The 27,227-nt window shown below is 32.4% G+C and overlaps 1 protein-coding gene across 1 annotated transcript in view; it reads right to left on the bottom strand.

Annotated features, from left to right (window-relative positions):
* The window catches only part of RNF217 (ring finger protein 217), a 169,612-nt gene that overhangs the window by 56,576 nt on the left and 85,809 nt on the right, over positions 1-27,227 (bottom strand). Inside the window, exons 2-3 of the mRNA XM_007484506.2 lie at positions 17,321-17,554; positions 5,353-5,517 (exon numbers count right to left, since the gene is read on the bottom strand). Coding sequence (XP_007484568.1) covers positions 5,353-5,517; positions 17,321-17,554 — 399 coding nt within the window. The remainder of the gene's footprint in view (positions 1-5,352; positions 5,518-17,320; positions 17,555-27,227) is intronic.

The following is a 27,227-nucleotide window of genomic DNA, read 5'->3' as shown; positions in this document are numbered from 1 at the left end:
TTTTATAATTGTTTCTATCTTTTGGTTAAGAAACCATTTTTTATCTGTAACTGTGAAAAGTGTATAGGCTCTAGTTATCTTCCATCTTTTAAAACCAATACCAAAATGTTTTTGATAATTGATAAATATAATTTGAATTCTGGAAGTAGTATATTCCCTTTTAATTCATACCTTTTTCATTATTTCCCCTGATATTGAAGATCTTTAGTTTAAACAAATGAATTTTGTTGTTGATTTAGCTATATTCATAAAATATTGATTGTAGCTTCATTAGTACAGTATTAAAACTATAAATCAGCATTAGTACTATTATTTTTTAAATTATATTTACATAGACTAAGCACAAGCCTGAATATTTCTCAAGATATTTAAGTTCCTTTTTCCTATAATGAATATTTTGTAATGAAACCTTCCCTTTGTGCCCATGGAATTTATTATAATACCTCAAACATTCCCCTCTCCCTATTTATGCATCCTCCCATTCTACAATTAAAATGATTCACTTGAATGAGGGTTTCAAGATTTCTCTTACTTTCAATATTTAACTTTTTTCTTTATTTGCTTGTGAACTTAAATGTTCCTTCTAATCCTCCTTCCCCCTTACAACCCAATGGGCATAGTTCTCTTTCTGTGTTTTTTTCTTTTTATCTCTAGCAATGGGTGATTTGTTTTGTTACTCATTTTTAATTTGATAGTTGTATTCATTTACCTTTCTTATATATCGGTTTTTTGGAGTGTTTTGAAGTCAAACAATCTGTTCAATGTTTCTCCCATCTCTTTCCAATGCTTCAAATGGCTATCTTTTATCTAATATCTATCTAAAATTGAGGATCATATTTTCAGAGATTATAATTTTCAGTTGTATTTTGAGCTCTTCTGTGTTTTGAATTATATTTTCCCACTTCCTTCAAAAGTAAGTTCAATTAATCTTGTATTAGTTGATTTTTCTTTCCTTTCTATCTGAAGTTCTTCCCCTGGTTCATCACAGAATTTACTGTTTCATGTTGGGAACTATTACATTTACAATTATGTGGCTTGAAGCATAGGTCTCTCTTCATATTCCCCCTGGAAGTAATTTGTGAATTGTTTAAAATTGTGCTTTGTTTTCTTCACTTAGTTCTAAGCAATTTCCTTTTATTACTTTAGCATTATCATATCTAGCTTTTATAATTTGCCATATTCTTTGGGGAAATCAATGATTTTGGGGGACAGTTTATCTGAGATTAGTGTCTTTTAATTGCTTAGAAATTATGTATTCTTTTAATTTATTTGTCTTTTACTTTTCTTCTTTCAGATTGTCTTTCATTTCTCAATTAAATTAAAATATTTGCCTCCCATATCTATTGTTTTCTCACTTATTTGGAGAGATTTGCCACTGAAGAGTTAATTTTTCCTTTTCTACTAATTTTTCTGCAATAAATTCCAGTCTACCAATTATTTCTGTGATAGACTCCATAAATTCTGCAATGTCCCCTTCTAAGTTTTTTTTCTTCATTTCTCATTGGAACCACTTTGCAACTTCTTGTGGTTCCATGCTCTCCTTGGGTAGCTATAGAATTCTAAATTGGTCTAGGTGTTAGTTAAATTTCCTTTGAATAGAAATACTAATTTGGAGAAACTTGTAATCTTTTGGATGCTTCAGTACTCATCCTCCAATCAAATTTGAGTTTTCTTGCTTTTTATTTATCTTTTTGTGCTTTATAACTTAATTTTTCTGTAACAATTTTATCCTCTGCTCCCATATAAACCTTTTTCATTTTCTAATTCCATTTTCATCTTTCTTTCTCATTTTTTCCTGTTTTTCTTTTCATCTATCAAAAACAAGTAAAAACAAACCAGGTTGCTACTTTGGAACATGAAAAAGGCTAAGGCACTATTTTAGGCTGATGCAGAAGGCAGTATAAGTTGAGCAGGACATGAATCACAACAGAGTCCTCATGTAGGAGGTAGTTAAGATTAGGCATGATGCAGAGCAAAGAAGATGAACAAAATTCTTAAAAAATAGAAATCATGAGGACAAAGTTCAAAGCAGGCAGAAGCAAAACATTGAGCATTAAGACAGAGATCTCAAGTCTACGGAGCAAGAGAAGCCTTCCAGACAATACTGTGGGCAAAAAGTTGCCTTAATAAAGACTGAGGTGTTATTGAATATTTCTAGCCTCAGAGCCCCAGCTCTACTTAGTTTATTATTTCCCTTTAAAGGGAACCTATTTACATCTATAATGCCTATTTACATATTTCCTATTTCTTTACTCACAAACCATAATATAAAAAAAATCTTTCTTTCTTACAATCAATTTTGTATATTGGTTTCAAGGTGGAAGAGTGGTACGAGTCAGGCAATGGAGGTTAAGTGACTTGCCCAGAGTCTCACAGGTAGAAGTATCTGAAGTCGGATTTGAATAAACTCTAATTTTAAAAAAGTTTGTCTGATTTTTAAAATTTGTTTATCAGAGGCCCTTGTCAGAAAAAAAATTGTCCCATCCTTTCTTTGTACTATCTAGTCTTGCCTGAGGGTTAGTACAAAATTCATTAAGATCTGACTACCTTTGAATTTTTAATAAACAATTATTGTAATTCACAATGTTTAGTTAGGCAAAGCTGGTCATGATAAGTGACTACAGAGGCAAATGATAAAGATGACCACTTTACCCTATATTTGGATATCTATACCCATTAAATTATTCATAAAAATATTTGTTAAATCTTAAGCAAATGTTACCTCAAGTGACCAATTTTAAGACTTTAATAAACATATATTTGGGTAATTATATTCTGTCTCCCTGAATGAGCTTTGTGAAATTAATAGGATAGACCAATAGCTATTGGATTCGATCTTCCAAAATGCACTGCAACCTTGAAGCAATTCTTGTTCATATATACAGCCCTATATCATGATGAAATGTGACTTAAATAAAAAATTTTATTGCTATTTAGGTTACATAGAGTTCTAAATAAGAATTCAATGGAATTCCAGTAAGATGATTTCAAGGAGTGTTCTTGAAATGCATCATACTGCAAAATTATGCATATTAATTGTATTACTTCATTTTTGATAGTTAATTCACTTTATTAGTCAAATATGAAGTATTAACTACAAAATTCAAGCCACTTATTTTTTTAAAAAACCCTTACCTTCTGTCTTGGAGCCAATACTGGCTCCAAGGCAGAAGAGTGGTAAAGGCTTGGCAATGGGGGTCAAGTGACTTGCCCAGGGTCACATGGCTGGGAAGTGTCTGAGGTCAGATTTGAACCTTGGACCTCCCATCTCTAGGCCTGACTCTCAATCCACTGTGCTACCCAGCTGCCCCCTCAAGCCACTTATAATACCTCTACATTAAATTTCATTTAAATGTTTCCTAGTTTGTAACACATTACTAAAATGGTATCAGATACAAGGTAGTAGTAAAATAGTAACTAAAACTAAGTGTATTTGAGTGTGAAAATGTTAATGCTATGGAAGCAAGTTAGAAAACATTATGGATAATAGCATTATTTTTAGTGTTGAGCAAGAGTAATCTGAGCCCATGGATTTCCAACAATTATTAGAAATAACTGTTCCTTATATTTTAGCTAATATCAATTTACAATCCATTGGCACAACTATGGTAACAATTCCCATGACTTATTGATTCTCTTCATGATAAATGTGGATATCATCAAGAAATAGCTATGAAAAGTTTATATAAGTACTCCATAGCTAGATAGCCAATGTTTGAATAACTGAGAATTAAGTGTATAAAAATACATTTTGTAGATTAAGAATAATTAATTCCATCATTCTTTCTTCTTATATATTCAAGGTGGTAAAAAATGTGGGACAATTGGAAGCTAGTTTGGCAAAAATTAGGCATAGACTAATATTTTACACCATTCGCTAAGATAAGATGAAAATGGATATGACCTAGACATGAAAAGTGATTCATAAGTAAGTTAGAAGAACAGGGAACATAGTGCCTATCAGATTAATTAATAGGAGAGATATTTATGAATCAACAAGAGATGAAGAATGTTATGAAATGTAAAATGGATAATTTTGAGAATATTAAATTGAAAAGATTTTGTACAAATAAAACAAATGTTGCCAAGATTAGTAGGAAAATAGAAAATTCAGAAAAAATTTTATAGACAGCTTTTCAGATAGAGATCTCATACCTAAAATATAAAGAAAATTCCATCAAATTTATAAGAATAAAAGCCATCTCCCAATTGATAAATAAACAAAAGATATAAACGTAATTTTTTGGATGAAGAAATCAAAGCCATATATAGTTAAATATAAAAAACATTAAAAAATTTTTTTTTATTTTTTATTTTTATTTGGTCATTTCCAAACATTATTCATTGGAAACAAAGATCATTTTCTTTTCTTCCCTCCCCTCCGTCCCTATAAAAAACATTTTAAATAACTACTGATTAGAAAAATGTAAATCACTTCTGAGTTATTTCACACCCATTAGCTTGGCTAAAATGACAAAAGGACAAAATGACAAATGTTGGAGGGAATACAGGAAAATGGAAACATTATAATAAGTAGGGTTGTGAACTGATCCAACCATTTTGGAGAGAAATTTGGAATTACACCCAGAAAGTTATAAAACTGTGTATACTATTAGCCCCAGCAATAGTTTTCTCAGGGGAAAAAGGAAAAGAACCAGATACTCCAAAATTTTTATAGCAACTATCTTTGTGCTTAACAGTTGGAGAATGGATAAACAAATTGTGGTATATGATATGATGGAATACTACAGTTCCATAAGAAATGATGAGCAGGCTAACAAAAAAAAAAAAAACTTGGAGAGATCTACATAGTATAATACACAAAAAACAAGTAGAACCAAGAGAACATTATACACAGCTACAGAATTAATAATAGAGGAATAAATTTTGAATGTACTCCCAGAAAGTGAACAGAAAGGTGAAAAACACAAAACTTAATTTGTATGAACATTTTTATCTCTCAAACATTACCTTCCTTGATGTGGGAAGAGTGAGGAGGATTAAGGATTAATAAAATATGAAGAAAAATAAGCTAAACTTATAAGAGACTTGTGATTTCATTTTTGAACAGTCTTTTTCTTTGTATAAGGAAATGCTTGTTTTATTTGGTTTTGTAAGATTTGGAGCTTAAATTAATTCACAAAAAAAAAAACAAGAAAAGAAGTACTCAATTTATTACAACCTATTTCTGAACTAGTATTTTTTATCAATTCAATTCAATAAACATTTGTTAAGTGTCTACCATATGCCAGGTACTGTGCTAAGTGTGAATGAACTTTTCTACAGCTCTGAAAATAATGTTATTTATATATTCTTTGCATTTTATCTCTCTCCTACTAGAGGTTAACTTACCTTGCACTTTGGACACTTCTGTGCATTCCTCTGACCATGCTCAATCTCACTGGCCCAGTGACGCAATAACTTGTCTCCCTTTTTGTATTCCTTGCAGTTAACACCTTCATGCCAGGGTGAGTGGCACTTAAAACACCAGACAAATTGGCAAATAGGGCATTGGATCTGTGTAAACAAGAGGAAAAAAGGGGATAGTTGATAATCACCTTGGTAGTCATACAAAATATTCATAACATTTTTTAAAATTATGTGAGGGAGCCAACAAAAGGAACCCAAATTTAACTTAGAGAAACTTTAGAAAATAACTTTAGTTCAAACAAAAACAAACCTAACAACTCCATAAAAGGGAATTAATTTTCTCTGGTTCAAAGGGGAAAGGAACACTTTGATATGTTGGAGGAAAGTGACGCTACTTCTAACATATGTGTTATACTCCACAAACTTCTTTCCCATCATCTCCCAATTTTAGATCAGCCCTGAAATAGACACTTTGAGAGACCTTGAACCTCCCTAGTGCCTCATAATTTATTGCGACTGAAAATCATCTAGAAGGGGAGTAGTTGAGACCTATACGACAAACCAAATCCTGGAGTAGATTCCAAATGTGTTAAATCATAGTACCCTATCCTTTCAACATCACAATTATATTTCTTAAAGTGTAGTATGATTCATGAGGACTAAGTCAACGTCTCTCATACATTTGCCTGTTTAAATATAATAAATAAAATAAAATAAATATAAATAATTATGATTAATAAAAACATATGAGCATCATTAAAAAAACTGTTTTAGACTTGGGATTTCACAGGTATTATAAGAGACCTTCTGGGTTAGGAAACTCCCTCTATCAATGAAAATCAGCATCTGTTCTTATCTTAAAGAGCTGGCTAAGGAACCTGAGGAGTTAAGCAACTTGTCTTAAGAGTCATACCACTAAGCAGGTACTTGAAGTGTAGTCAGAAGTAATACTTGAACATGGTTCTTGTTAATTCTGATCTGACTCTCTATCTGCTATTCCACACTGCATTGCAGTGGTCAATTTACAACACTATTTGTTCCAGAGGAGAATTCAGTAAATTAACTCCATTTTTGGCATGCACTCAATAGTACTTACATCAAACTAGAAAATAATCATGTGAGGAGATATTGCATCTAAAGCTTAAACTTAAAGGATTCCTTTCTAGAGAAGCTAGAGTGTTATATGGAAGGGTTTTTTTTTTCCCCCTTTAAATGTTGTTCAAGTTGGCTCCAGTGAAATTTGTCCTTAGCATTGTGGTATAGCAATTTATTTGACTACACGGGACAATGAAATGATCTTATTCTTAAAGGATGCTAATGTAGGAATTTCTTTTGTGTTGTTCAGTCATTTTTCACTCATGTCTGATTCTTCATGACCTTATTTGGGTTTTTCTTGGCAAAGATAATGGAGTTTGCCATTTTCTTTTTTAGTTCATTTTACAGATGAGGAACTGAGGCAAATAGGGTTGGGTGCCTTGTCTGAGGTCACACAGCTAGTAAGTGTCCAAGGTCACATTTGAACTCAGGTCCTCTTGAGTCCAGGACCAGCAATCAATACACTGTACCATGTAGCTGCCCCTTGTTTTGTTTAACTATGTCTATGATTTCTTTTTCTTTTGTTAAATTGGAAAGAGGAAGCAGGAAAGAGGAAAATACTGGTTAGTTAGAAGCAAATAAAACATTTTAAAGGAAATAAAAACATAAAAAAGAAATGAAGTTATAAGGTCATGGTTTCAATGCTAACTCTTGTGAACAAAGTACTTGTGTTGTAGAGACGTGATGCTTCTAAGTAGTTTGTTTTTGCCCTTTAATCTAAATCACAAACTACATTTTCCAGATCTGGCACCCATTATACTCACTTCTACAATAAATTCAAAATATATGTTGACTCAGGTTAGTGGATCCTGCCAAATTTTCCATAGAATTTACTTATTTAACTGATGTAATGTAAATGATACAATCATTTTCAAGGAAGTATTATTTATGCTTAATCTAAAAACTGCATTGTCAATTATATACTATGCAATGCGTGTTAACTATCATCCTTCTGAGGATTTTTTCTTATGTTTTCATTAAAAATGAAAAACAATTTTGGGAGAATCTAAGGATGGGATTCCATTGGTATGGTGAACTTCCTGAGGGAAAACTCTCTCTTCCCAAGAGTTTTAGAGTTTCCAGGAGAGTACTGAGAAACAGCCAGGTATAATTAGTTTTGAAGTCAGTTACTATAGGAATTTATCTAATTATTATTTATAACAATAATGTCAATACATAATTGGTTCCATTCTTTCAGTGAGCTACTTTTGAGTTATTAGAAAAATATTATATTGATGGCTGTAATGGATATATTGATGCTATACTGTGTATAAATCATAGCACACTTGATCCTCATTTCTGTTTTCATCTTTTTTGCCACTAAACTGTGGAAGCAGAAAATATTCTCATTGAACTGAAAGCCACTTTGAATTTTTGTCTATTTCACTGCTTGATATAGCTAAAAAAATATCGCTCAATATTAAATTTTTAAATAATAAGCATTTTTGTATTTAAGGTTGCTGATTTTTGGATAGAAGATAGTTATCTATTCCTGTGCTCATACATGAGGCTTTTAACACTTGGTAGAACTGGTGAGGGCTTCTACTAACTAGCTGCATTTTTGAGACCCCAAATGTACTTCCATACCAAGACAATGTAACAGAGGGGAATTTGTCTGAAAAACATTTTAGACTTTTTTCATAGAAAATAAATTCTTAGACATCTTGTTTTAACAACAGCATAAGAATATAATGTATAAAAGATTTTCTTACTTTTCCCATATACCTAGTTTTTTTTAAAATTAAAGCAAAAAAGAACAAAACACTGAAAAACTTTTGAGCATTTAAAATAGGAGGAAATTTGCCCAATCTTTTAATTCTGTTGCTCTGCTACTCTATTTTTCTATTCCTGTGAGATTTTCAGGAAAAAGATCTCTCCTCACTTGTTTTCCAAGAAACATGGCTACCAGAGAACAATAATAAGCAGACTTCGACTGATCTAATAATACTTGTGTCTGCAAACAAAATACATGAAGAATGTCTTAAAATTAAAGACTGAGATGGCATCATCAGACATTACAAAGTAACAAGAGTTAAATCTGAGGGCTACAAAATGATACTGTAGTCAAAAGTATAAGAGATATTAACTCATATTTTAAATCTAAGTGCAGAAATGACAACTAACTTCTTTATAGGGTATAGGAAGCACTATTACGGGGGGAAAATCAAATCACTGGCTTTTAAATTGTGACTGCCTTCTGCTAAGGTTTTTCCAGAAAACTAAACAAGATAAATAAACAAATTATATTGTAGTTTCTGCAGGAGGTCATTCTATTAATGAAGAAAATCATGCAAAAGACTGTGAACCCAGAAAAATTCTCTTTGAAAAGCAGGAGACAGGATGAGGAATAATGGACAAAAGTTCAGAGAGGCAGATATTGGCTGAAAGTAAGGGAAAACTTGCTGTCAGCTTGAGATAACACAAAAAAGTAGCTACCACATAAGGTAGTGAATTTCCCTTTACAAAAGGTATTCAAATGAAAACAAAATGACTACTTGTCAGGCTGTATAGAGAGGATGTAAATGTAGTCCCTTCCAACCAAATTATTCTGTTAAAAATACCTAAGGGAAAATTTTGTTTCTAAGTGCAGGAAGATTAAGGAGAAGGAGATTCATCATCATACTTAAGAAGATGAATTGATTTGAGGACAAAAACTGATTTTCTTTTAAAATGTACCATGTATTTATTGACTATACACTCTTAAGAGTCTGATGATTATGATGATAATGATAATGTGAATCAGTGTTCAAATCTAAAAATCAAGGACATTTCTAAAACTGATTCCTTTTTTAAAAAGCCTTTATTAATTTATTTTTCTATAAAAAAGAGTATTTGAGCAAAGATATTGTCTAAAGAACCTAATGAAATATATACTAACTCAAAAGTTTCTCCACTAAAGACCTCATGCCTCATTATATCACAGAGGTGATCCCAGTTTCTCAAAGGCAAAAGTTCTGCTACATTTTTCTAAGCTAGAAAAAACTGAGTATGAGCCCAGGAATTCAATGAATATCAACTGTATGAACATCAGATAAGTTGAGAGGCACACTTCACCAAGTTAGCCACAGGGTGATGAAATTTTTGGTCAAAGCAATTCCCCCAAAATAGGGGGGAAAAAATACTAAACTGAAGAGGGGGTTACAATCTATGTTAGTGAAAGGAATAGTGACAAAATCACAGACCCTTGAAGAAAGTAAAGCTAACATTTGATAATCAAATGAGATTTAATGAAACTTCAAATCCATGGGGATAATCAATATATGCAAAGGACTAATGGATAAGGAGCTGGACTTAGAATCTGAATCAAACTCAGACTCAAACATTTACTAGTTATACGAATATGGGCAGACATGATCATGTTACTCTCCCTATTCAATAAACTCCAGAGGCTCCCTCCTTATTATCTCTCCAGGAACAAATAAAAGATATTGTGTAAGTTTTACAAAAGTCCTTCATAATTTGGTCTTTTTACCATTCTATTCTTCTTATAACTTACTCTCCTCATTATACATTTTGATGCAGCACCCTGGGTCTCTTTGCTGTTCCTTACACAACATACTCAATATTCTGACTCCTGATGTTTCAGTGCTTATTATCTCTAATGCTTGGAATGTTCTCTCTCCCTCCCTCCTCATCTCTATCTTCTAGCTTCCTTGGTTGCCTTTGAATCTTAACTAAAGTTCTATGTTCTGCTAGAAATCTTTCAGAGTCTTCCTTAATCTTAGTACCTTACTAGAGTACCACAAATTCATTGTGTATTTGTCTTATTTGTATGTTGTAGTGACTGGAGGTTCCTTGAGAATATTGTTTTTGTGGGTTTTTTGTCTTTATACCCCCAGTGCTAAGTACAGTGCTTGGCGCAAACTAGAAGTTTAATAAACATCTTCCTGGGTCTCAACTTTTACATCTGTAAAAATGAAGGGGCTGAACTAGGTGTCCTCTGAGGCCCCATCCAGCTCTGAATCTATGACCTTAATAATAACTTCACTGTTTAGAACCCATTTGAATATATGTTGCAGTCAAGAAAAATTCTTATACAAAGCAAGTCATTCTATAACAGAATTGAGATTTGCTATTTAAGATGACTATTTCTCTGAATATCAGAAAGCTCTATCTGCTTCTTTCTAAAACCTTCAGGCAATTAAAACTGTTTACAAAATAATCCACAGTAATGGGATGGGGGTGAGAAGGGTTGTGATGGAAGAACAGTATGATAAGATCCAGAACAGATGTTTGGTCCAAGGACCTCTTTGAGATTAGCTGAAGCTTCTCCTTTAAGGGTAATGCATGATAACTGAGATGTCATTGGGAGAACAAGGAATAAAATTACTGGCTTCATAGTAATGATGAATGACCTGTTGCATTACCAGCACATTTTTAAGCAAAGAGCCTCTTCAGCGCCACTTTGAATGCCCATGAACACTCATCTTATAGCTATTTCCTTTCTGTTGGGCCTTCCTGTCTATCCTAACTTTTAAGAGCTCTGTATTAATCAGCAGAAGAAATGGGGTCACATCTTACAAAACATCAGAGGAAGCAAGGCATAGGACACTAAATATAGAGTCAGAAAGAAATGGTTTCAAGTCCTGACTCAACATAGCTATGTGATTCTGTTACTCTATGCCATGAGTTCTTCATCTATAAAATAAAACAATCTTTTCTAGCCTGAAATCTGATCCTTTGACAGCAGAAAATGGACATGCCATGACAGTTATATTTCTCCATTTATATCTACAGACATGTTCTGACACCTTTCTATTATAGATGTTTCAATTCTATGGCCAGTTAAGAGTGTATATTTGCCAGCTGAAACCTGATGACTACGAGTTTAGTATCTTTAAAAAAAACTAAAATTATTATTTTAAGGTCAGACTGAGTGCCAAAATTTGAGAAGAATTTTAATATCTGGCTGTTTGCTTCATCTCTAATTGGAACATTTTTAGTAGACAAAACACAAGTAACAGAACACCCCCCAAATCCTTGCAGCTAAGAAAAGCAAAAGGCAAGCTAAGAATGATATTAGTAAAACAAGCCATTAGTGAATGCAGACATAAGTGTATCTCTAACAAGATTTAATATGCCAACATCATAGCACAGATTGTGAAACATAAAGCCTAACAGACATAACAGTGTTTATTTCAGCTGACTTCTCTGAAAGAGGATAAATGATTTCATCTCTATCTCCTTTAGAAATCTGTGTCAGCAACAATCATTTAAAAATCTACACTTGTTTTCTGTCAGCTCCCCAACTCTGGTGATGCATTAAGCCCTAGAAGAATCAGTGTGTTTCAAAAACGAAACATACCTTGGAAGGTTAATGCATATACTAATTTCTGATTTGTAAATACCATTAACTTAAAATGATGGTGTGAGAAGAAAAGTTAAGAGAATAAAAAGGCACAAAGTATACTCATATGGAAAATTATAAGTATGTAGACATATCTTTCTTTTTTTTAAATCAGATTTGTGATTTCTTTGGTGTAGGGAGCTCCTAGAAAGAAATTTCATATTACAATGTAGATCAGCACAATTTCTGTAATTTATAATCTTTGAAAGTAATAGGGCAATGAGAGGGTGACTTACTCAGGCTTTCAAAGTCTTTATGGGTCAGAAGTAAGACTTGAATTTTGATCTACCTTACTTAAACTCAACTCTATCTAATACACCATGCAGTCTCTCACATCAACATCAATAGCTAGTGTGTACTTATCAAACCCTTTGGTCAGAAGGAACCAAAGCACATTTTAAAAATGTGCTAATTAGAAGCAGTTAATCCACTGATTTGGAATTTGAAAACCTGTAGGTAATTTTCAAACAATTTACTTGCTGTTCCTTGTACATTCCATCTCTGGCCTTTGTCCCACAAACCAGGCTATTATTCATTACCTGGAATATTGTTCCACCTCACTCCTACCTCTTGGAACACCCAGCTCCCTTCAAAGCCAAGCTCCAGTGCCACCTTTTTCAAAAGTTCTTTCCTGTTTTTGTCCAGTCTTTAATGCCCCTCCCATATATATTTGTTTTTATGTATCCTATATTCATCTGTAAACATGTTCTATCTAGAGATATATATTCTATATATATATATATTCTATATAGAGATAGTATAAGGGTTCTTGACTTTTAAAATATTTTGACAACTATTTCTTTGTAATTGATTTCATTTGTAATCTTATGTATTCTATTTTATGTTTTTAAAAACATTATCCTAAGGAGCTCATAAGCTACATCAGATTGGCAAATGAGTTTATGATATAGAAAAAAGGGTTAAGAATCTCTGCTCTACTATCATGCAAGAAGGTTTGTTTCATTTTTGTATTTGTATCCTTAGAGTTTAGCACAGTGCTTGGCACATCATTGGAGCATATTATATAAATATTGACTGAACATCTGCCAAAGCAGAGAATATACTTAATGCTATTTTGTGAGATACAATTCTTTCTTAGGTTTAAGGGCTTTTCTTTTTGTTTGCTTGTTTGTTTTTTAGAGCAGACAAAGCATAGGAAAGAAGCCACATTTATTGATAATAGAATACTGACATTTTTATCTCTGGATCTGAGATGGGACAAAAGATAATTTGGGGCCTCTCTTTAGATTTTATTTTGTGATATTTGTGGAATGAGAAGTTGAGGATGAATTTATAAAACTGAATCATTTAAAAAAACTGATTATAATTACACATAAATCACAGAAAGGCCCAAATGAAATTTATTTTGAACCAGTTAAAACTATCTAAATATTAAATACTCCAAGTCCCAATCAAATACAAGACAAGGGATTTTCTTTTATAGTTCCCAACTGGACTGAATGGAAGATGTAAAATTAAATGCCTGATAGTTTATGGAAATGTACTTCATTCTTTTTATAATACTTTCTTCTCTACTTCCTTCCCCTTGTCAGGGAAAGTGATTAAGTGAGCTGAGAAAAGAGTTTATGAATTTTTTAAGAGAAAAATTAGTAGATTGCAATTATGATGTTTCTTAGAAAGACAAAAATTTTTGGTACCAGAAGCAGCATAGTTGAAATCACAGGGAAACATAGAATAATCCATTTGAGATCATGAGCCTGGGTTTGGTCAAAAGCAAGCCTCCTTTTGGAAAAATCTCCTTGGTTTGGAATTTCCTTGCTCTGATACAACAGGGATTAATGACTTTCAGAGCACAGTGAAATAGAGAAACATCTATTTATTCAAACTTTTGCTTTGAAGATTTTCTTCTTGATAGCCTAAAAGAATAAAGCCTATATATGTAAGAGTTCTTATTATTGCTAGTTGATACATTGTAATTCTGTTTACTCTTTTTTATTTTCACTTTTTGGGGTTTCTTGTTTTACATTTATAAACACAAAAAGCCACAACTTCCAAGTAACATACTGGACAATAATGAAAATGTAGATGATGATTATGATAATAGCAAACATTATTTTTAAATAGATATTAGAAATCAAGATGCTTGATATTTTGATATAATTTTATATGGTGGTCAAAATCTTACTTAACTGGCACCATTCATTTTCTCCATAAATTCTCGAACTGATGATTATTTTAGAGCTTAGCTATTATATCAATACATTTGAAAGAATAATAACTAACTTAAATTATAGGTAAACCTTATTTAATAGTACTAGCTGGTTCTGGGAATATAAGATCATAAGTGAAATAGTATTATAGAAGACAGTGAGTTCCACAGGAAAAAAGAAAGATAAATGAGAAATGCATTCCCAAGTGGCCAAAATTCAGATAATAAAAGCTTCAAAGAAGTTTTTACAAAGAATTGAAACTATGTAATTTGCAGAGTTCCATAGCTTATTACTTCCTCAAAATTAAGAGACAAAGGAGTTATTAAGATGATGAGAGGGGCAAAGAATATAGATAGGGAGCAACTCTCACACATGCCAGATCCCTAGAATCTAGTTGGTGAATCCCAGCCCTAGACACATCTTCAATTTGTATGCCTTTTATCATTCTTGGGTCCTCAGGCACCATGCTCAACCTAGCAATGCCTTCCTCAGATTTTGCAATTCAATGTTGTAACCTGAAAAGATCCTGAAGAAGATTAGGATTCCCAGTTCCCAACTATTTATTCCATCTATATAACCTACATTTTGGCACCAATATCACCTATTGGTCTTGAAAGTTGCAGCTACTGGGGAGGCAGAGATTGGTAGATCACTTGGATTTCTGTTAGGAATTAGGCTCAAGTTCTGGGAGCTGGTGGGGTGGGGCACTGGGTTGCCTAAAGAGGGTTCAGAAAACAAAGGAGGTCAAAGCTCCTATGATAATCCCTAGTGGGACCAGTTCCATTTGGCTATTGCATTGTGAGCCTTGGCAAGATGGGGAAACATCTCAAACAGAAAAGTTATTTTGAATTCTAAAGAATTAGTAAGTAGGTTGTATTACTGATGAAATTGTATTTAATTAATGGATTAGAACTCCCCAAATCCATCTATTAAAAAATGAAAGAAAAAATGAAGCAATAAATTTTAAAAAATTGTATTACATCTTTCTGTTACACTTGAGACTCTGGATTGATTAGATAGACCAAGTCCATCTGCATATCAATTTCATTCTTTATACTAATGGCAATCAATAGTTACCTTCCCAAGAGATAGAAATGGAAATGAGGAGGATGGGATTTTGCATCCAGGTTTGCCACTTATTAAACAATCAGATAATGGTTTTGTTTGAATAATATGGTCAATGATATATACCTACCCTACATAATTTAGCTATACAAAAAATGAATTACACAATTTAAAAAACTATACTGAGTTTTTTTAGAGAACGATATTATGTAAAACTACTACTACTAATAATAATAATAATAACAGAAATCATAATAGCAAAACTATTATTTTCTTTAGTACTGGCTGAATTCATCCACAAGTTTCTTTATACTATAGGAATTTCAGAGAACAGGAGTATGCTACTGTCAGTTACTAATAGGGCTTTTCTCTTTCATTAAGGATGAAAGAGATTAACAACATCATGCTTCCTAAATATTCTGACAATTTCAATTTGATAAAGGTGTACTATTCTTGCACACTGTATTGAGTTCTTCAATTTCCCCCACATAGGTTGAAATAGTTTAATTTTTAAAAAAGGTAAAAAAAGGAACTGGGGTTCCCTTTGACCTAAAAGCAGTGACTCATCTGACTTTTTTTACTGAGAAGAAAAAATTATTAGATCCCTATCCTCAAAAGAAAATAAAAAAAACAAATCTAACTTCATTTTCATTGATCTAACACATAAAACTGAGTTCTAATAGGAAGGAGGAGAAGGTCATCAATGAAAGCTAGTAACTCAATAAAAAATTTCATCAGAATTCAATAGAAAATTCAATAAAATTTTGGCTCTAGCAATGTGAATGAAATCTAGACACTTCCTCCATGTTTCCCTTTCAACAACTGTGAAAATTTATTCTGACAATATCTTGAGTGGTCGTGGAGGAAGTGATATCTGCAAAATTCTAATTCTTATAACTGTTAATAACAACTCCCTTCATCACCCTTTTATGTTAGAACAAACATTTTAAGTTTTTCCTTCAATAAGAACCATGTTGTTGAATAAGTATACATTACAAATTTCTGAGATCAGAATTTTTACCATTCCATTATATGCTCTAAAATTTGAGAAAATAAAGTCATATTTGCAAGATATGGGATACAAATATTTATAAGGGGAAGTAGTCCTATGAAGATATATTTAAGTGGAGCAGTAGTTGTAGAATAAAGGAATTTAAGTAAGAGTTGAAGAAATATTCTAGTTATATTAGTTTTTTTAAAAATCACCATCACAGCATTAGTCTTAGCTGGACAACTTGTTAACCCCCCAAAAAATCCCAATCCCTAGGCATATTGAGAAAAAAAAATTTAATTAATAAATTTTATAATAATAAAAACCAAATTAATAAGATATATCATGTGCCGTGCATTAAGCAACAAAAGTATAAACATGATTGAAAATATAAGAACTAAAATTGTCTAAAGCAGTTTATTATAGTACTCAGCTTTAAGATTGATGGGAACTTAATGAACCATATCAAACTCATTTTATACATCATCCCACACTTGAAACATTGGAGGAAGCTATCTGTCAAAGTAGAATTCCTTTCAAATTGCTTGGTGAGTGCTATAATTCCTTCCCAACATATAGCATGTTCCATCACCTAAAATCCAAAAAGAACTTCACCTTGCCATTTTGCTTAAACATCTTAAAGTTTAGAAGAGTTTTCTACTATGTATTAATTAGAATCTTGAAAGCGTGGACTATGTTTCCTACAATTCCCTTTTCCCTTTCATGTACCTGTGGCTTATGTTTTTGGTATATAGTGGGTGTGGGTCCTCCCTCTCCTCCTACCTACTATATACCAAGGAAAGGGAAAGGGGAATTGTGAGAAACATAATCCAAGGGTTCAAGATTCTAAGTAATACAACTACTCTGGGCAAACTGAGATAAGAGCAGAGGCAAAATAATTGAGTCACAGGTAGACAAAAATAACCCAGCTATAGACACAGGAAGATTTAAACATTATAAACAGTTCTCTCTCTAAATATTAGACTTTAATTTTGTATTTATGTATTATTCTTGATATTTTTGAAGTAAAATGGACAAATAAAGCAGTTAAATCATGTGTATGTAGAACATAACCATGATGACATCTGTGAATATATGAAATTATTCCAGGACGTGAATGTTTATGTAGGGAAATAATACTACAGAACCATATTCTAAAACATAGCTTACATTAGACTCCAGTAAGAGAAGAAAGCCCACTTAATGCCCACCACATGCTGTCCTACTTTGGCTGCTCCTAGCCTGTGACATCTAATCCATAGCTCTGGTGAGCATGCTCACTTTGTATTTGTTTTCCGATTTGGTAGGGTTTGGACCATGTCCTTTCTTCTTGTAGGTTGTAAAGTGCTTGCATTGAGGGCATGGCTTGGTGCTGGAGTCAATACGGCTGAGTTCCAAGAAGTACTTGTATTTGATGACATCGTCATGTGGCAGGTTATAGAGAACAGTTGTTTCCTCTAAGTATTCACTGCATTCTGTGATGGGGCATTTGATTTCTGCTTGGCCAAGCTGGACCTATGCAAAAGATAGATGAAAAAAAAAATGGTTTATATGGTGTTTTCTTATATAATATAGCAGCAATGGTGATTAAAATAATACTCATAGAGTACATAGAAAGTCCTTGATTTCATAATTATTAATAACCATTTCATATTTTCAAAATGCCTTATGAGAAATTGTGAAGATTTAAACCTTCTACATTCACCATCTTCCAATTCATAAACCTCCTCGATACCAAAAGTCTTACATAAGAGAAACAAATCATCCTTACAGCCTTCTAGAAAACATGTATGTTCAAGCAACTTGACAACCATACTAATTCTTAAAGGAAGGTGGAGTGATTATGCTTCAAATTTTGCAAATGTACAGATGGTTTTGCAACAGAACACTAAGCTGAGGGTTCCAGTTTAAATGGAGCATTTTTCAAAAATTCAGAAGTAAAACCTTCAACATCTTAAAGAAAAGGGATATTTCTTACTATTTTTACTATGAGGCAAAAAAGTAGTTTAATAGAATGTTGAATTTATGAGTTGCCCCAGTCAGTTAACTTTTATTCCTGGCAATATTAGAGAACATATTAATAAAAGGACAGTTAATGAAGATTTAGAAAAAGAAAAAGTAATCACAAAACATTTTGAATGATAAAATTAAATTTTCTGGGGGCAGCTGGGTAATTCAGTGATTGAGAGAGCCAGGTCTAGAGATGGGAGGTCCTAGGATCAAATCTGGCCTCAGACACTTCCTAGCTGTGTGACTCTGGGTGAGTTACTTTACCCCCAGCCCTTACCACTCTTCTGCCTTGAAACCAATACCCAGTATTGATTCTAAGACAGAAGTTAAGGGTTTAAAAAAAATTATATTTTCTGTAGCATTTAGGCATTAACTTTTTGATATCATGTTGCATGTATTTATAAGGGAGGCATAAACTACAGTAAACATTAGCAAAAGGGATAGAGTGAGAGAATTTCAAAAGTTGCCTAAGGTACACAAAAACCTTGTCTTTAACTCAATTGATGAGACCCTGGACAAGGACATATATGCATGGGATACTAAGGAAGAATGTGGGTAGGGTGGAATTTAGGCTTCTGGCATCCTATTTTTGACTTCAGAGAACATTTTCCCATAGAAATATTATCTTGCATGTTAATACAATCCAATATTTTAGGCACATTTAGAATTAAGAACGCTATTTTAGGCTGCTCCAAGGTCCTCAAATAACATATAGCACTGTGACTATAATAAAAGTTTGGTTTGATTTCTAAACAACAAGCTTAAAGCTGAATTTTTGGAACATAATCTGTTACTAAAATGAAGATCACCTGAGTTTAATCTTGTGATGACAATAAAGATAAACAAAAACTGCTAGAATCACAGATATGTTATTATTTACATATTTTGTAACAATTGAATAAATTTAGTTGATTTTAACTCTAGGTAGATGTCATTACAGTAGTCAGAAAGTAAGGTAGATGGGTAAACTCTATGGTAAAATTCAAACAGAATGGACTTCTATAGGCATTAATGAGTTGCCTCTTGTTACTGGCAAATGAGCATGTATCTTAAAAAACAAAAACAAAAACAAAACATAATACCCCAAAACACATCTCCATATTGTCAGCAATAAAGCTCAAATTCACAGTATTATCAAAGTGAAGTCAGAATTTGAATAAAAGGCCCACTAAAAAGCACCAGTCACAAAACTGGTGTGAAAAAGAAAACTACTTTATGTGAGAAAACACACAGATATTGGTCTCAAAAATCTATTTTCAGTCATAATTTTTCTGCATTGGTTTTAGGCTTTTCAATTCTTTTCAGATGATTTCAAATACCTTTAAAAGAACTGTTTATGACAAATGTATTTGTTAAAATAAAAAGCATCCAAAATCAAATGCTGAGATTATGCCAAAATATGTCAAATAGCAAAATATGCCAAATAAAATAATTATATTTTCAAATGAATTTTTAAAATCTAATGGAGATATGAAATGAATAATTTTCAGTATATTAAACTGGAAAGTTTTTATAAAAATAAATGTTGCCAAGATTAGAAGGAAAGCAAATTGGCTAAAAAGACAAAAAGATAAAAGACAAATGTTGGAAGGATGTGTAAAGGTGGAGATACCAATACATTGTTGGTGGGAATAGGATATAACCATTTTGGAGAGCAACTTGGATTAAAGCTACAGAGCTATAAAACTGTATATCTTTAGACCCAGAAATAGAAGGAGATCAGGAGAAAAGGAGAGGAACCTATATATTCTAAAATATTTATAGCAACTCTATGGGGGCAAAGAACTGGAATTTGAGGGGTTGTCCATCAATTGGGGAATGACAAAACAAATGATAGTATAATATTGTGATGTGATACTAGTGAGCTGTAGAAATGATAAGCAGATTAATTTTTTTAAAAACTTGGAAAGAACTACATGAGATAATGAAGAGTGAAATGAGTAGGACCAAGAGAACATTATATACAACTATAGATTTAATATTTGAAGTGCAACTTGTGAATGTTTACCTCCAGAGAATGAGCTAAATAAGGAAACATGAAAGACATAATCTATATATTTTGCCAAATGATGCTTTGTATAGTATGGGGAGGAAAGGTGGGCTGAATTTTTAAAAAGCTAATGGATAAAATAAGTATAGATTCTAAAACCTCTTTAAACTTTAAGGAAATAATTTATTCTGCACTTAATACTATTTTACTACCATATTTTTACTTGGGAGTTTATGTTTCTTAACACTTAAAGTGAATGATTTAATTATAGTTATAGAAATAATTTAGTATATAGATTATTATACCAAAAGTTTTCTGATAAAAATTAGGTAACTGTAGTTTCACGTTGAGCCACAGCCATGATATCATGAAGATTTCTTGTTCTCCATATTCTTTCATTTCAAACCAATATCTCAATTTAATCTTCACCAGTTTTTTTCAAGGATATTTTTCATGCCTAAACAACTCTGTGAAATATGTTTTGGCACACTTTAAAAAATTCTTAATGTCCTTGTAGTTATTTTACATCCTGCCAATAAAGATAACCTTTTATCACTTCTATCACTGAAATCAAGGACTTCGAATGAGAAAGGAATATTTGAGCACTTTGTTAAAAAGCTGTTGATTAAGAATGGAATTTTGATTTCCAAAGCAAACATCACCAAAACTATAACAGGGAATGAGTGCACCTAATAAATACTAGTAAAATACATTTGCCTTAAATTTTGAAAATCAAAATGGCCTTAAATTCAAAAGGAAGAAGGGGAAAAAATGCACAAACATATTTAGCAAGCTAGAGGATTTTCTACATGTATTACACATTACTTCCTTTACACACTGCATATTCCAGTCAGATTTGCCAACATACTGCTCCTCACACATGACATTCTATCTTTCTTCTCGCTGCATAAAATCAACTCTCTCTCTGCTTATGTCTTAGAGCCTATACTCTCCTTCAACATTCATTGCAAATACCACCACTTCCTACATTAAGTTTTTCCTAATCACATAAGCTGGTAGTGAGTCTCTCCTACTTATTTTTTAATTAAAAAATTAATATGGAAAAATATTTCACATGACTGCACATATAAAATCTATATGATTGCCTACCATCTCAAATGGGGAGTAGGGGTGGGGAGAAAAGGGAGGGAGAGATTTTGAGACTCAATATTCTTTGAAAAGTTAGAAACTTTTTACATGTAATTGGGAAAAAAAAAATTAAAGATAGTATTTAGTATTTAGGTTGCATTTGATTATATGTGAACATGATTTTTTCCTTCGCCATAGTATGAGCTCCTTTATTTTTTCTTTTTTAAAATTTAGAATCTTTTTCCAAAGTTACATGATTCATGATTTTTTCCCATCCCTCCTCCTTCCCCCCTCCCATAGTTGACAAGCAATTCCACTGGGTTTTACATGTATCATTATTGAAAATCTATTTTCATGTTATTCATATTTGCAGTAGAGTGATCTTTTAACATCAAAACCCCAATCATATTCCCATCAAAGTACATGATCGATCATGTTTTTCTTCTGTATTTCTGTTCCCACATTTCTTTCTCTGGATGTGGATAGCAGTCTTTCTCCTAAGTCCCTCAGAATTGTCCTGGATCATTGCATTGCTGCTATTAGAGAAGTCCATGACATTTGACTGTGCCACAGTGTGCCCATCTCTATGTATAATGTTCTCCTGGTTCTGCTGCTTTCACTCTGCATCAATTCCTGGACGTCATTCCAGTTGTGAGCTCCTTTAAAGCAGAGAATTTTTTTCATTTTTGTCTTTGTATTCCCAGGGTCTAGTATGGTGCCAGGCACTCAACAAATGCTTCATAAATGCCTGTTTTTAGCAACAATGCTGCTAAATACCTGTTATGATAAAGGGTAACTACAATGTAAGAAGAAGAGCAAAGGTGGAGGATGACCCTAAAATCACAGAGTTGAAGAAAATTCAGGAAACAGATAAAAAACCTAGTAAAGTGGCAAGATGTAGCAATGACTAGGGACTTCATTTTTTCCAAACATTAGCAAGAGTTCTCTTTGACAAAGGTGAACATTTAATAACTTATGAATGATAATTTTCTATTCCAAAATGTAGAAAGCCTAATAAAAGCAACATATTCTGGAACAAAACTTCCAAAGTAGAAATGATGGGAACTTGGAAAGGGACCATTTAATCTTAGAATTTATGATACAGAAGTGGAAAGTTAGGGCATAGGCTAAAATAAATCTAGTGTCTAATCAAAGCATCAACCAATGATCAAAAGACTGATGATGAAACATGTATTCTACTTCTTGGCAGAGAGGGAACAGACTAGGGGTTCAGAACCAAACACGCATTCTCAGAAATGGCCAATTTGTTGTTTTGCTTGGCTTGGGAGAGCTTCTACTCAGGAAGAGAGAAGTGGGTGGCTAGGTAATGACAGAAATGGAGAAAAAAGCATCAAAAAGGCATTTAAAAAGGAGCACAGAGATAAAGCAAGGAAAGTGTAGACAACTATAGGCAACAAATAGTTATTTGTTACTACCTTATTAAGCTTACATATTCTTTAAAAAACTGTATGTGGCAGAAGTTTCTAATTTCATATGCAGTGCTCCTGAATTGTTTATTTTGAATTGTTTGTGATCATTGATGATTGCTGAATATACAATATACAAAATATACAATAAATATACAAAAAAAAGATATCTTCTAAAAAGATGGACTAATGAGATTAGTAGTAGAAGAATCGATCTCTTAAAGTGTTTGGTACATGGTAGGCTATTAATAAATGCTACTTTACTCACTAGATCACTGGAAAGAAAGGGACCAGTGAGAAAGTAATGAATGATTGGATGTGGAAGACAAGAGGCTGAGTGAAGTAGCAATTTTTTTTAATGAGGTTGAATCACTGGGAATTAAGTAGTGACAAATATTAAAAAATCATCTGTGACTTTTATTTTTGAGGAAATTCAATCAAAGTAGTATAGTAAAACTGTGTAATCAGGCAGGACAGGGTATATTGTAACCTTTTAAAATAAATTTTGAATTCCCTTCCTTGCTGGGTAATCTCACCGTGGATAGTTCTATAATAGGACTGTCCTTTAGGAGATGATGGAAGCCTGCTGGAAAGGGAAAAGGTTCCTTCATTGACAATATTTTGTACAAATCCCTTTTATATTCTATTGTAGAAATGAAACCAATATTTCCAAGAATAAATCCAGGTTTTGAAGAGAATATTTAAAAAGATGCAGAGAAAATATAGTTAAGGTCCATGGCTTAAAATTTAAAAGAGATGTCATCCAGAATGGGTGGGAACTTCTCAAATATGACATTCTGAAAGCCCAAAAAGAAGTGATTCTGACAACAAGGAAAAGAGAGAGTTGTTTTAAAAAATCATTGTGGATGTACAGGGAATTCATACAGGAACTTAGGTATTGAAAAGACATGAACCAAAGATGAAAGCAAGTACAGAACTAAAGCATGAATAACAAGGAAGAAACAATCCTATCTATAAAGAATGGTTGATAAAGTTCAAAATAAATTAAGACTGATAAGGAACACTGAAGATAACAAAGATGAACTTTTGGGTACTAAATCTAAGAAAAGGAGAACAAAGAAGGAAGGGAACTGTACTACTTAGGGTGAACAGGAATATAAGGAGAAGGCAGAACTCCTACATGAAAATTTTTTTGTTTGTTTGTTTGTATTCCTTGGCAAGAAAAGTAATCATTGGAGTAGAAAAGACAGAATATAAATGGCTAAAAAATAGTCAAGGGAGGTGCAGAAACCAAAGATAAGTATAGAAATAAACTTCAGGGAGCTGAAACAAAAAGTAAGAGAGCACTTAGATACTTGTAGTAAGTCCAAGTCACTTGTTACAGATGAATAGTGTCTTGCATTACTGAAAAAAAATGGTAGAGGTTATCGATGAGCCTCCATGATCTTTGAAATCCAGAATGGGGCAGCATCACACAATGGATAGAGCACTGGACTTGGTATCAGGAAGATCTGGGTTTGAATTCTGCCATGGATACTAACAAGCTATATGATAGTAGACAAGTCACTTAACCTCTTTTTGTCACAATTATCTCACTTATAAAATGAGGGGAATAGATTTAATTTTCACTAAAGTTCCTTTTGATTTTAAATCTATGATCTTAAATGGAATGAAAGAAAATAGATATTAGAGCCTGAAGAAGAGCAAATGTAATTTTGATTACCAAGAAACAGAACATAGTAGAGTGCAAATTAGAGACCAGTGAACTTAATTTCAATTCCCAGAAGAATTCTATTATGTAATATTAAAGGGATGGCTAATGAGCATATAGGAAAGAAATCGGTGATCAGAAACAAACCTGCTTGGTTTTGCTAACAATAGGCCTTTGAAACCAACATCATTTCCTTTTTCAATTGGAATATCAGATTGGCAGATCAGAAGAATTCTGCAGATTATGTATTGCCTTAATTTTAGCAAAGCATCTGACAAGACCTATTATGCTATTCTGAGTAAAATGGATAGGTGTGGGTTATATTACAGGATGGTTAAATGAATTCAGAACTGGCTAAATGACAAAAGAGTAGCCATTAATCACTTGATGATAATTTTGAAAAAGGTGTTTAGTGAAATGATTCACAGATCTTTGATTTTCTTTGTGCTGTTTAAAATATTTGCCTTGAATCAAGATAAATATGGCATGTAGGTCAAACCTGTTGGCAATATGAAGTTTAGAGGGGTAACAGGCATGGTAGATGACAGATTCAGAATCCAAAAATATCTTGGCAGGCTAAAATGTTGGGTTAAAAGTAATGAAATGAAGTTTTACATGGAAAAATGTAAATGCAAAGACATACCCCTTAGGGAAATTTGGTTAGACAACTATTTCTCTGAAAATATTTTTGGATATGAGGGTACTTCTATCTCAATGAATCCCCAGTGTAATAATGTCAAACAAAAAATTATGTGATCTTAGGCAAGTTGTGAGACACAGTATCAAGAATAGGAATTAGGATAGACTAGCATAGAACTGCATAATTCTTTCAATAGTTAATCCTAATCTGTTCATTGCTGCAAAAACCCACAGATTTAAAGTCAATATTCTCTCACAAGATAAGTGAATAAAGTATTACTATACCAAAAGAATAGATGAAAATGAGTAATTCAGAAAAGCATGGGAAGACTTACATGAACTCATACAGAGTAAAGTCAGAACCAGGAAAACAATATAGATTATAACAACGGTGTATAAAACAAGTACAATGAAATGAAATTAAAAGTTTCGTAATCACAATGAGCTTATAAAAAAGTTGAAAAAATGTGCTTCCCTTCCATCATGTCAGTTACAGGACATGACAGATATGAACTATCCATATACTTTTAGTCATGGTTGATGTGTTGGTCAGTTTTGTGAAACTTTTTCACTTTTTAAAAAATCTTTATTGGAAAGGATGGATTGCTTGGAGCAAAGTGGAGTAGTAGAAAGTAGTAGAAAGGAATATATTTAGAAATGTCATGTAACCACAAAAGGCAAATTGATTTCAGAAAAATAAACATGAAGAGAATGACTTAAGGGGATTATAAGCATGGTGTAGCATATTAACAGATATAAACTGCATGTAAGAAGTGGTATACAAAACATCATTAATAATATGTATGGACAGAAAAGAAAATGGGTCAGTCACCTACTGTGAATGGCAGACAACAAATAGAAAGCTTCATGCATCATTCTAATCCCTAAAATGGTCAGGAATCAGAAAGTGACCTTTTCAAGCTTTTGGCATATAATTTGTATAGATCAAAGATGTAGACAATAATGGAACAGAAAACTGAGGCCTAGAGGATTAATAATGTGTGTTGATAGAGGAGCACCCACATCAACGAAAACAAAAAGACAGTCTCAAATTATATTCCCATTACTTATCATACGGTGCTATACAGACTAACTATTTTAATATAGATTATCTTTGTTTTGGAAGAGGCACACTGGCTAAAGCCACAATAGATAATCCGCTTGTATTTTAGAGTTAACTCTCTATTTTTTTCCTACTGTTATTTCAAAGAACTCAGTCTAAGAAGTCTAAAACCAATTCCTTAAAAAGTTTTTATGTTTTCCCCTAGGAGAGACTGTACCCTATTTTAAACTTAACATTTATTGCTTTTCTCTTTATCTCATATAAAGAAAATTATTCTTGCTTATAATATAACTTTAGACATAAAGCAATTATTCCATTCTAATTTCAAAAAACTGTTCAACATAATCAGGTTCATCCACATGGAACACATCACTTGAAATATATTTAGAGAATAAACTACTTTATATAGTCCAGGCTAATTTCCCCTATGACTTGATAACAAACCATATATCCTAATATAGATTAGTTATAAATAAAACCTAATTCATGAGTCTTGCTAGAAAAAGGTAGTAGAACATTTATATATGAGAAGAGCAAACTAAAAAAAAAAATCTTTCAGATACTTAGAATTTGTTTTTCTTAACCCAATAAAACATTTCCTGAATTCAAAGCCTTTTGGACAGCACATTCAACCATGGTTCCAGGCATGTGACCACCACCAATTAAATCACAAATTTAAGAACATTTTATATTCATGTCATATGCAATGCAAATGCCATTGTTTAAATAACTAAGAGATATGTTCTCCACATTAGTTTTGTTAAAAACATGCCTGTTCTGGTAAGACAAAATTACTTACCTGTAACAGTCTCCCAGGGAATCATTAAAACATGCCATTATCCACTTAACTTATAAGCTAGTTGGTTAATTTCCCATCTGGGAGATTTGAATTCAAAAATAATTTAGTGACTCATGCCATCAACTGCATTGAAAAACTGGCAGGTTAATTAAATCTTCAAAAGAAATGGATAGAAAAAAAGGAAGAATATCATGAACTGTTCTTAGATTCTCTTTTTTAGGTAACTACCTTGCAAACTACATTTATCACTAAAACAATTTGGAGTCTTATTTTCAGGGTGGATTACTAAGTATCAAGTGTAATGTTGTGGGGGGAAAAACTAAAAGCTGAGTTTTAAATCCTAGTTCTGCTACTTACTATTTAGATGACAAATCATTTAACTTGTGGCCTAGTTTCCTCACATATAAAATGAAGTTTGGGACAGATGATTCCTTTTGATTTTAAATCTATTATCCCAGTTAATAGGAACATCAACATCAGGTTTTAAATTCTTACTAAA

The sequence above is a fragment of the Monodelphis domestica genome, chromosome 2 (assembly GCF_027887165.1).
Source record: "Monodelphis domestica isolate mMonDom1 chromosome 2, mMonDom1.pri, whole genome shotgun sequence".
Classification (NCBI taxonomy): domain Eukaryota; kingdom Metazoa; phylum Chordata; class Mammalia; order Didelphimorphia; family Didelphidae; genus Monodelphis; species Monodelphis domestica.
This window is presented reverse-complemented; position numbering and strand designations above follow the sequence as displayed.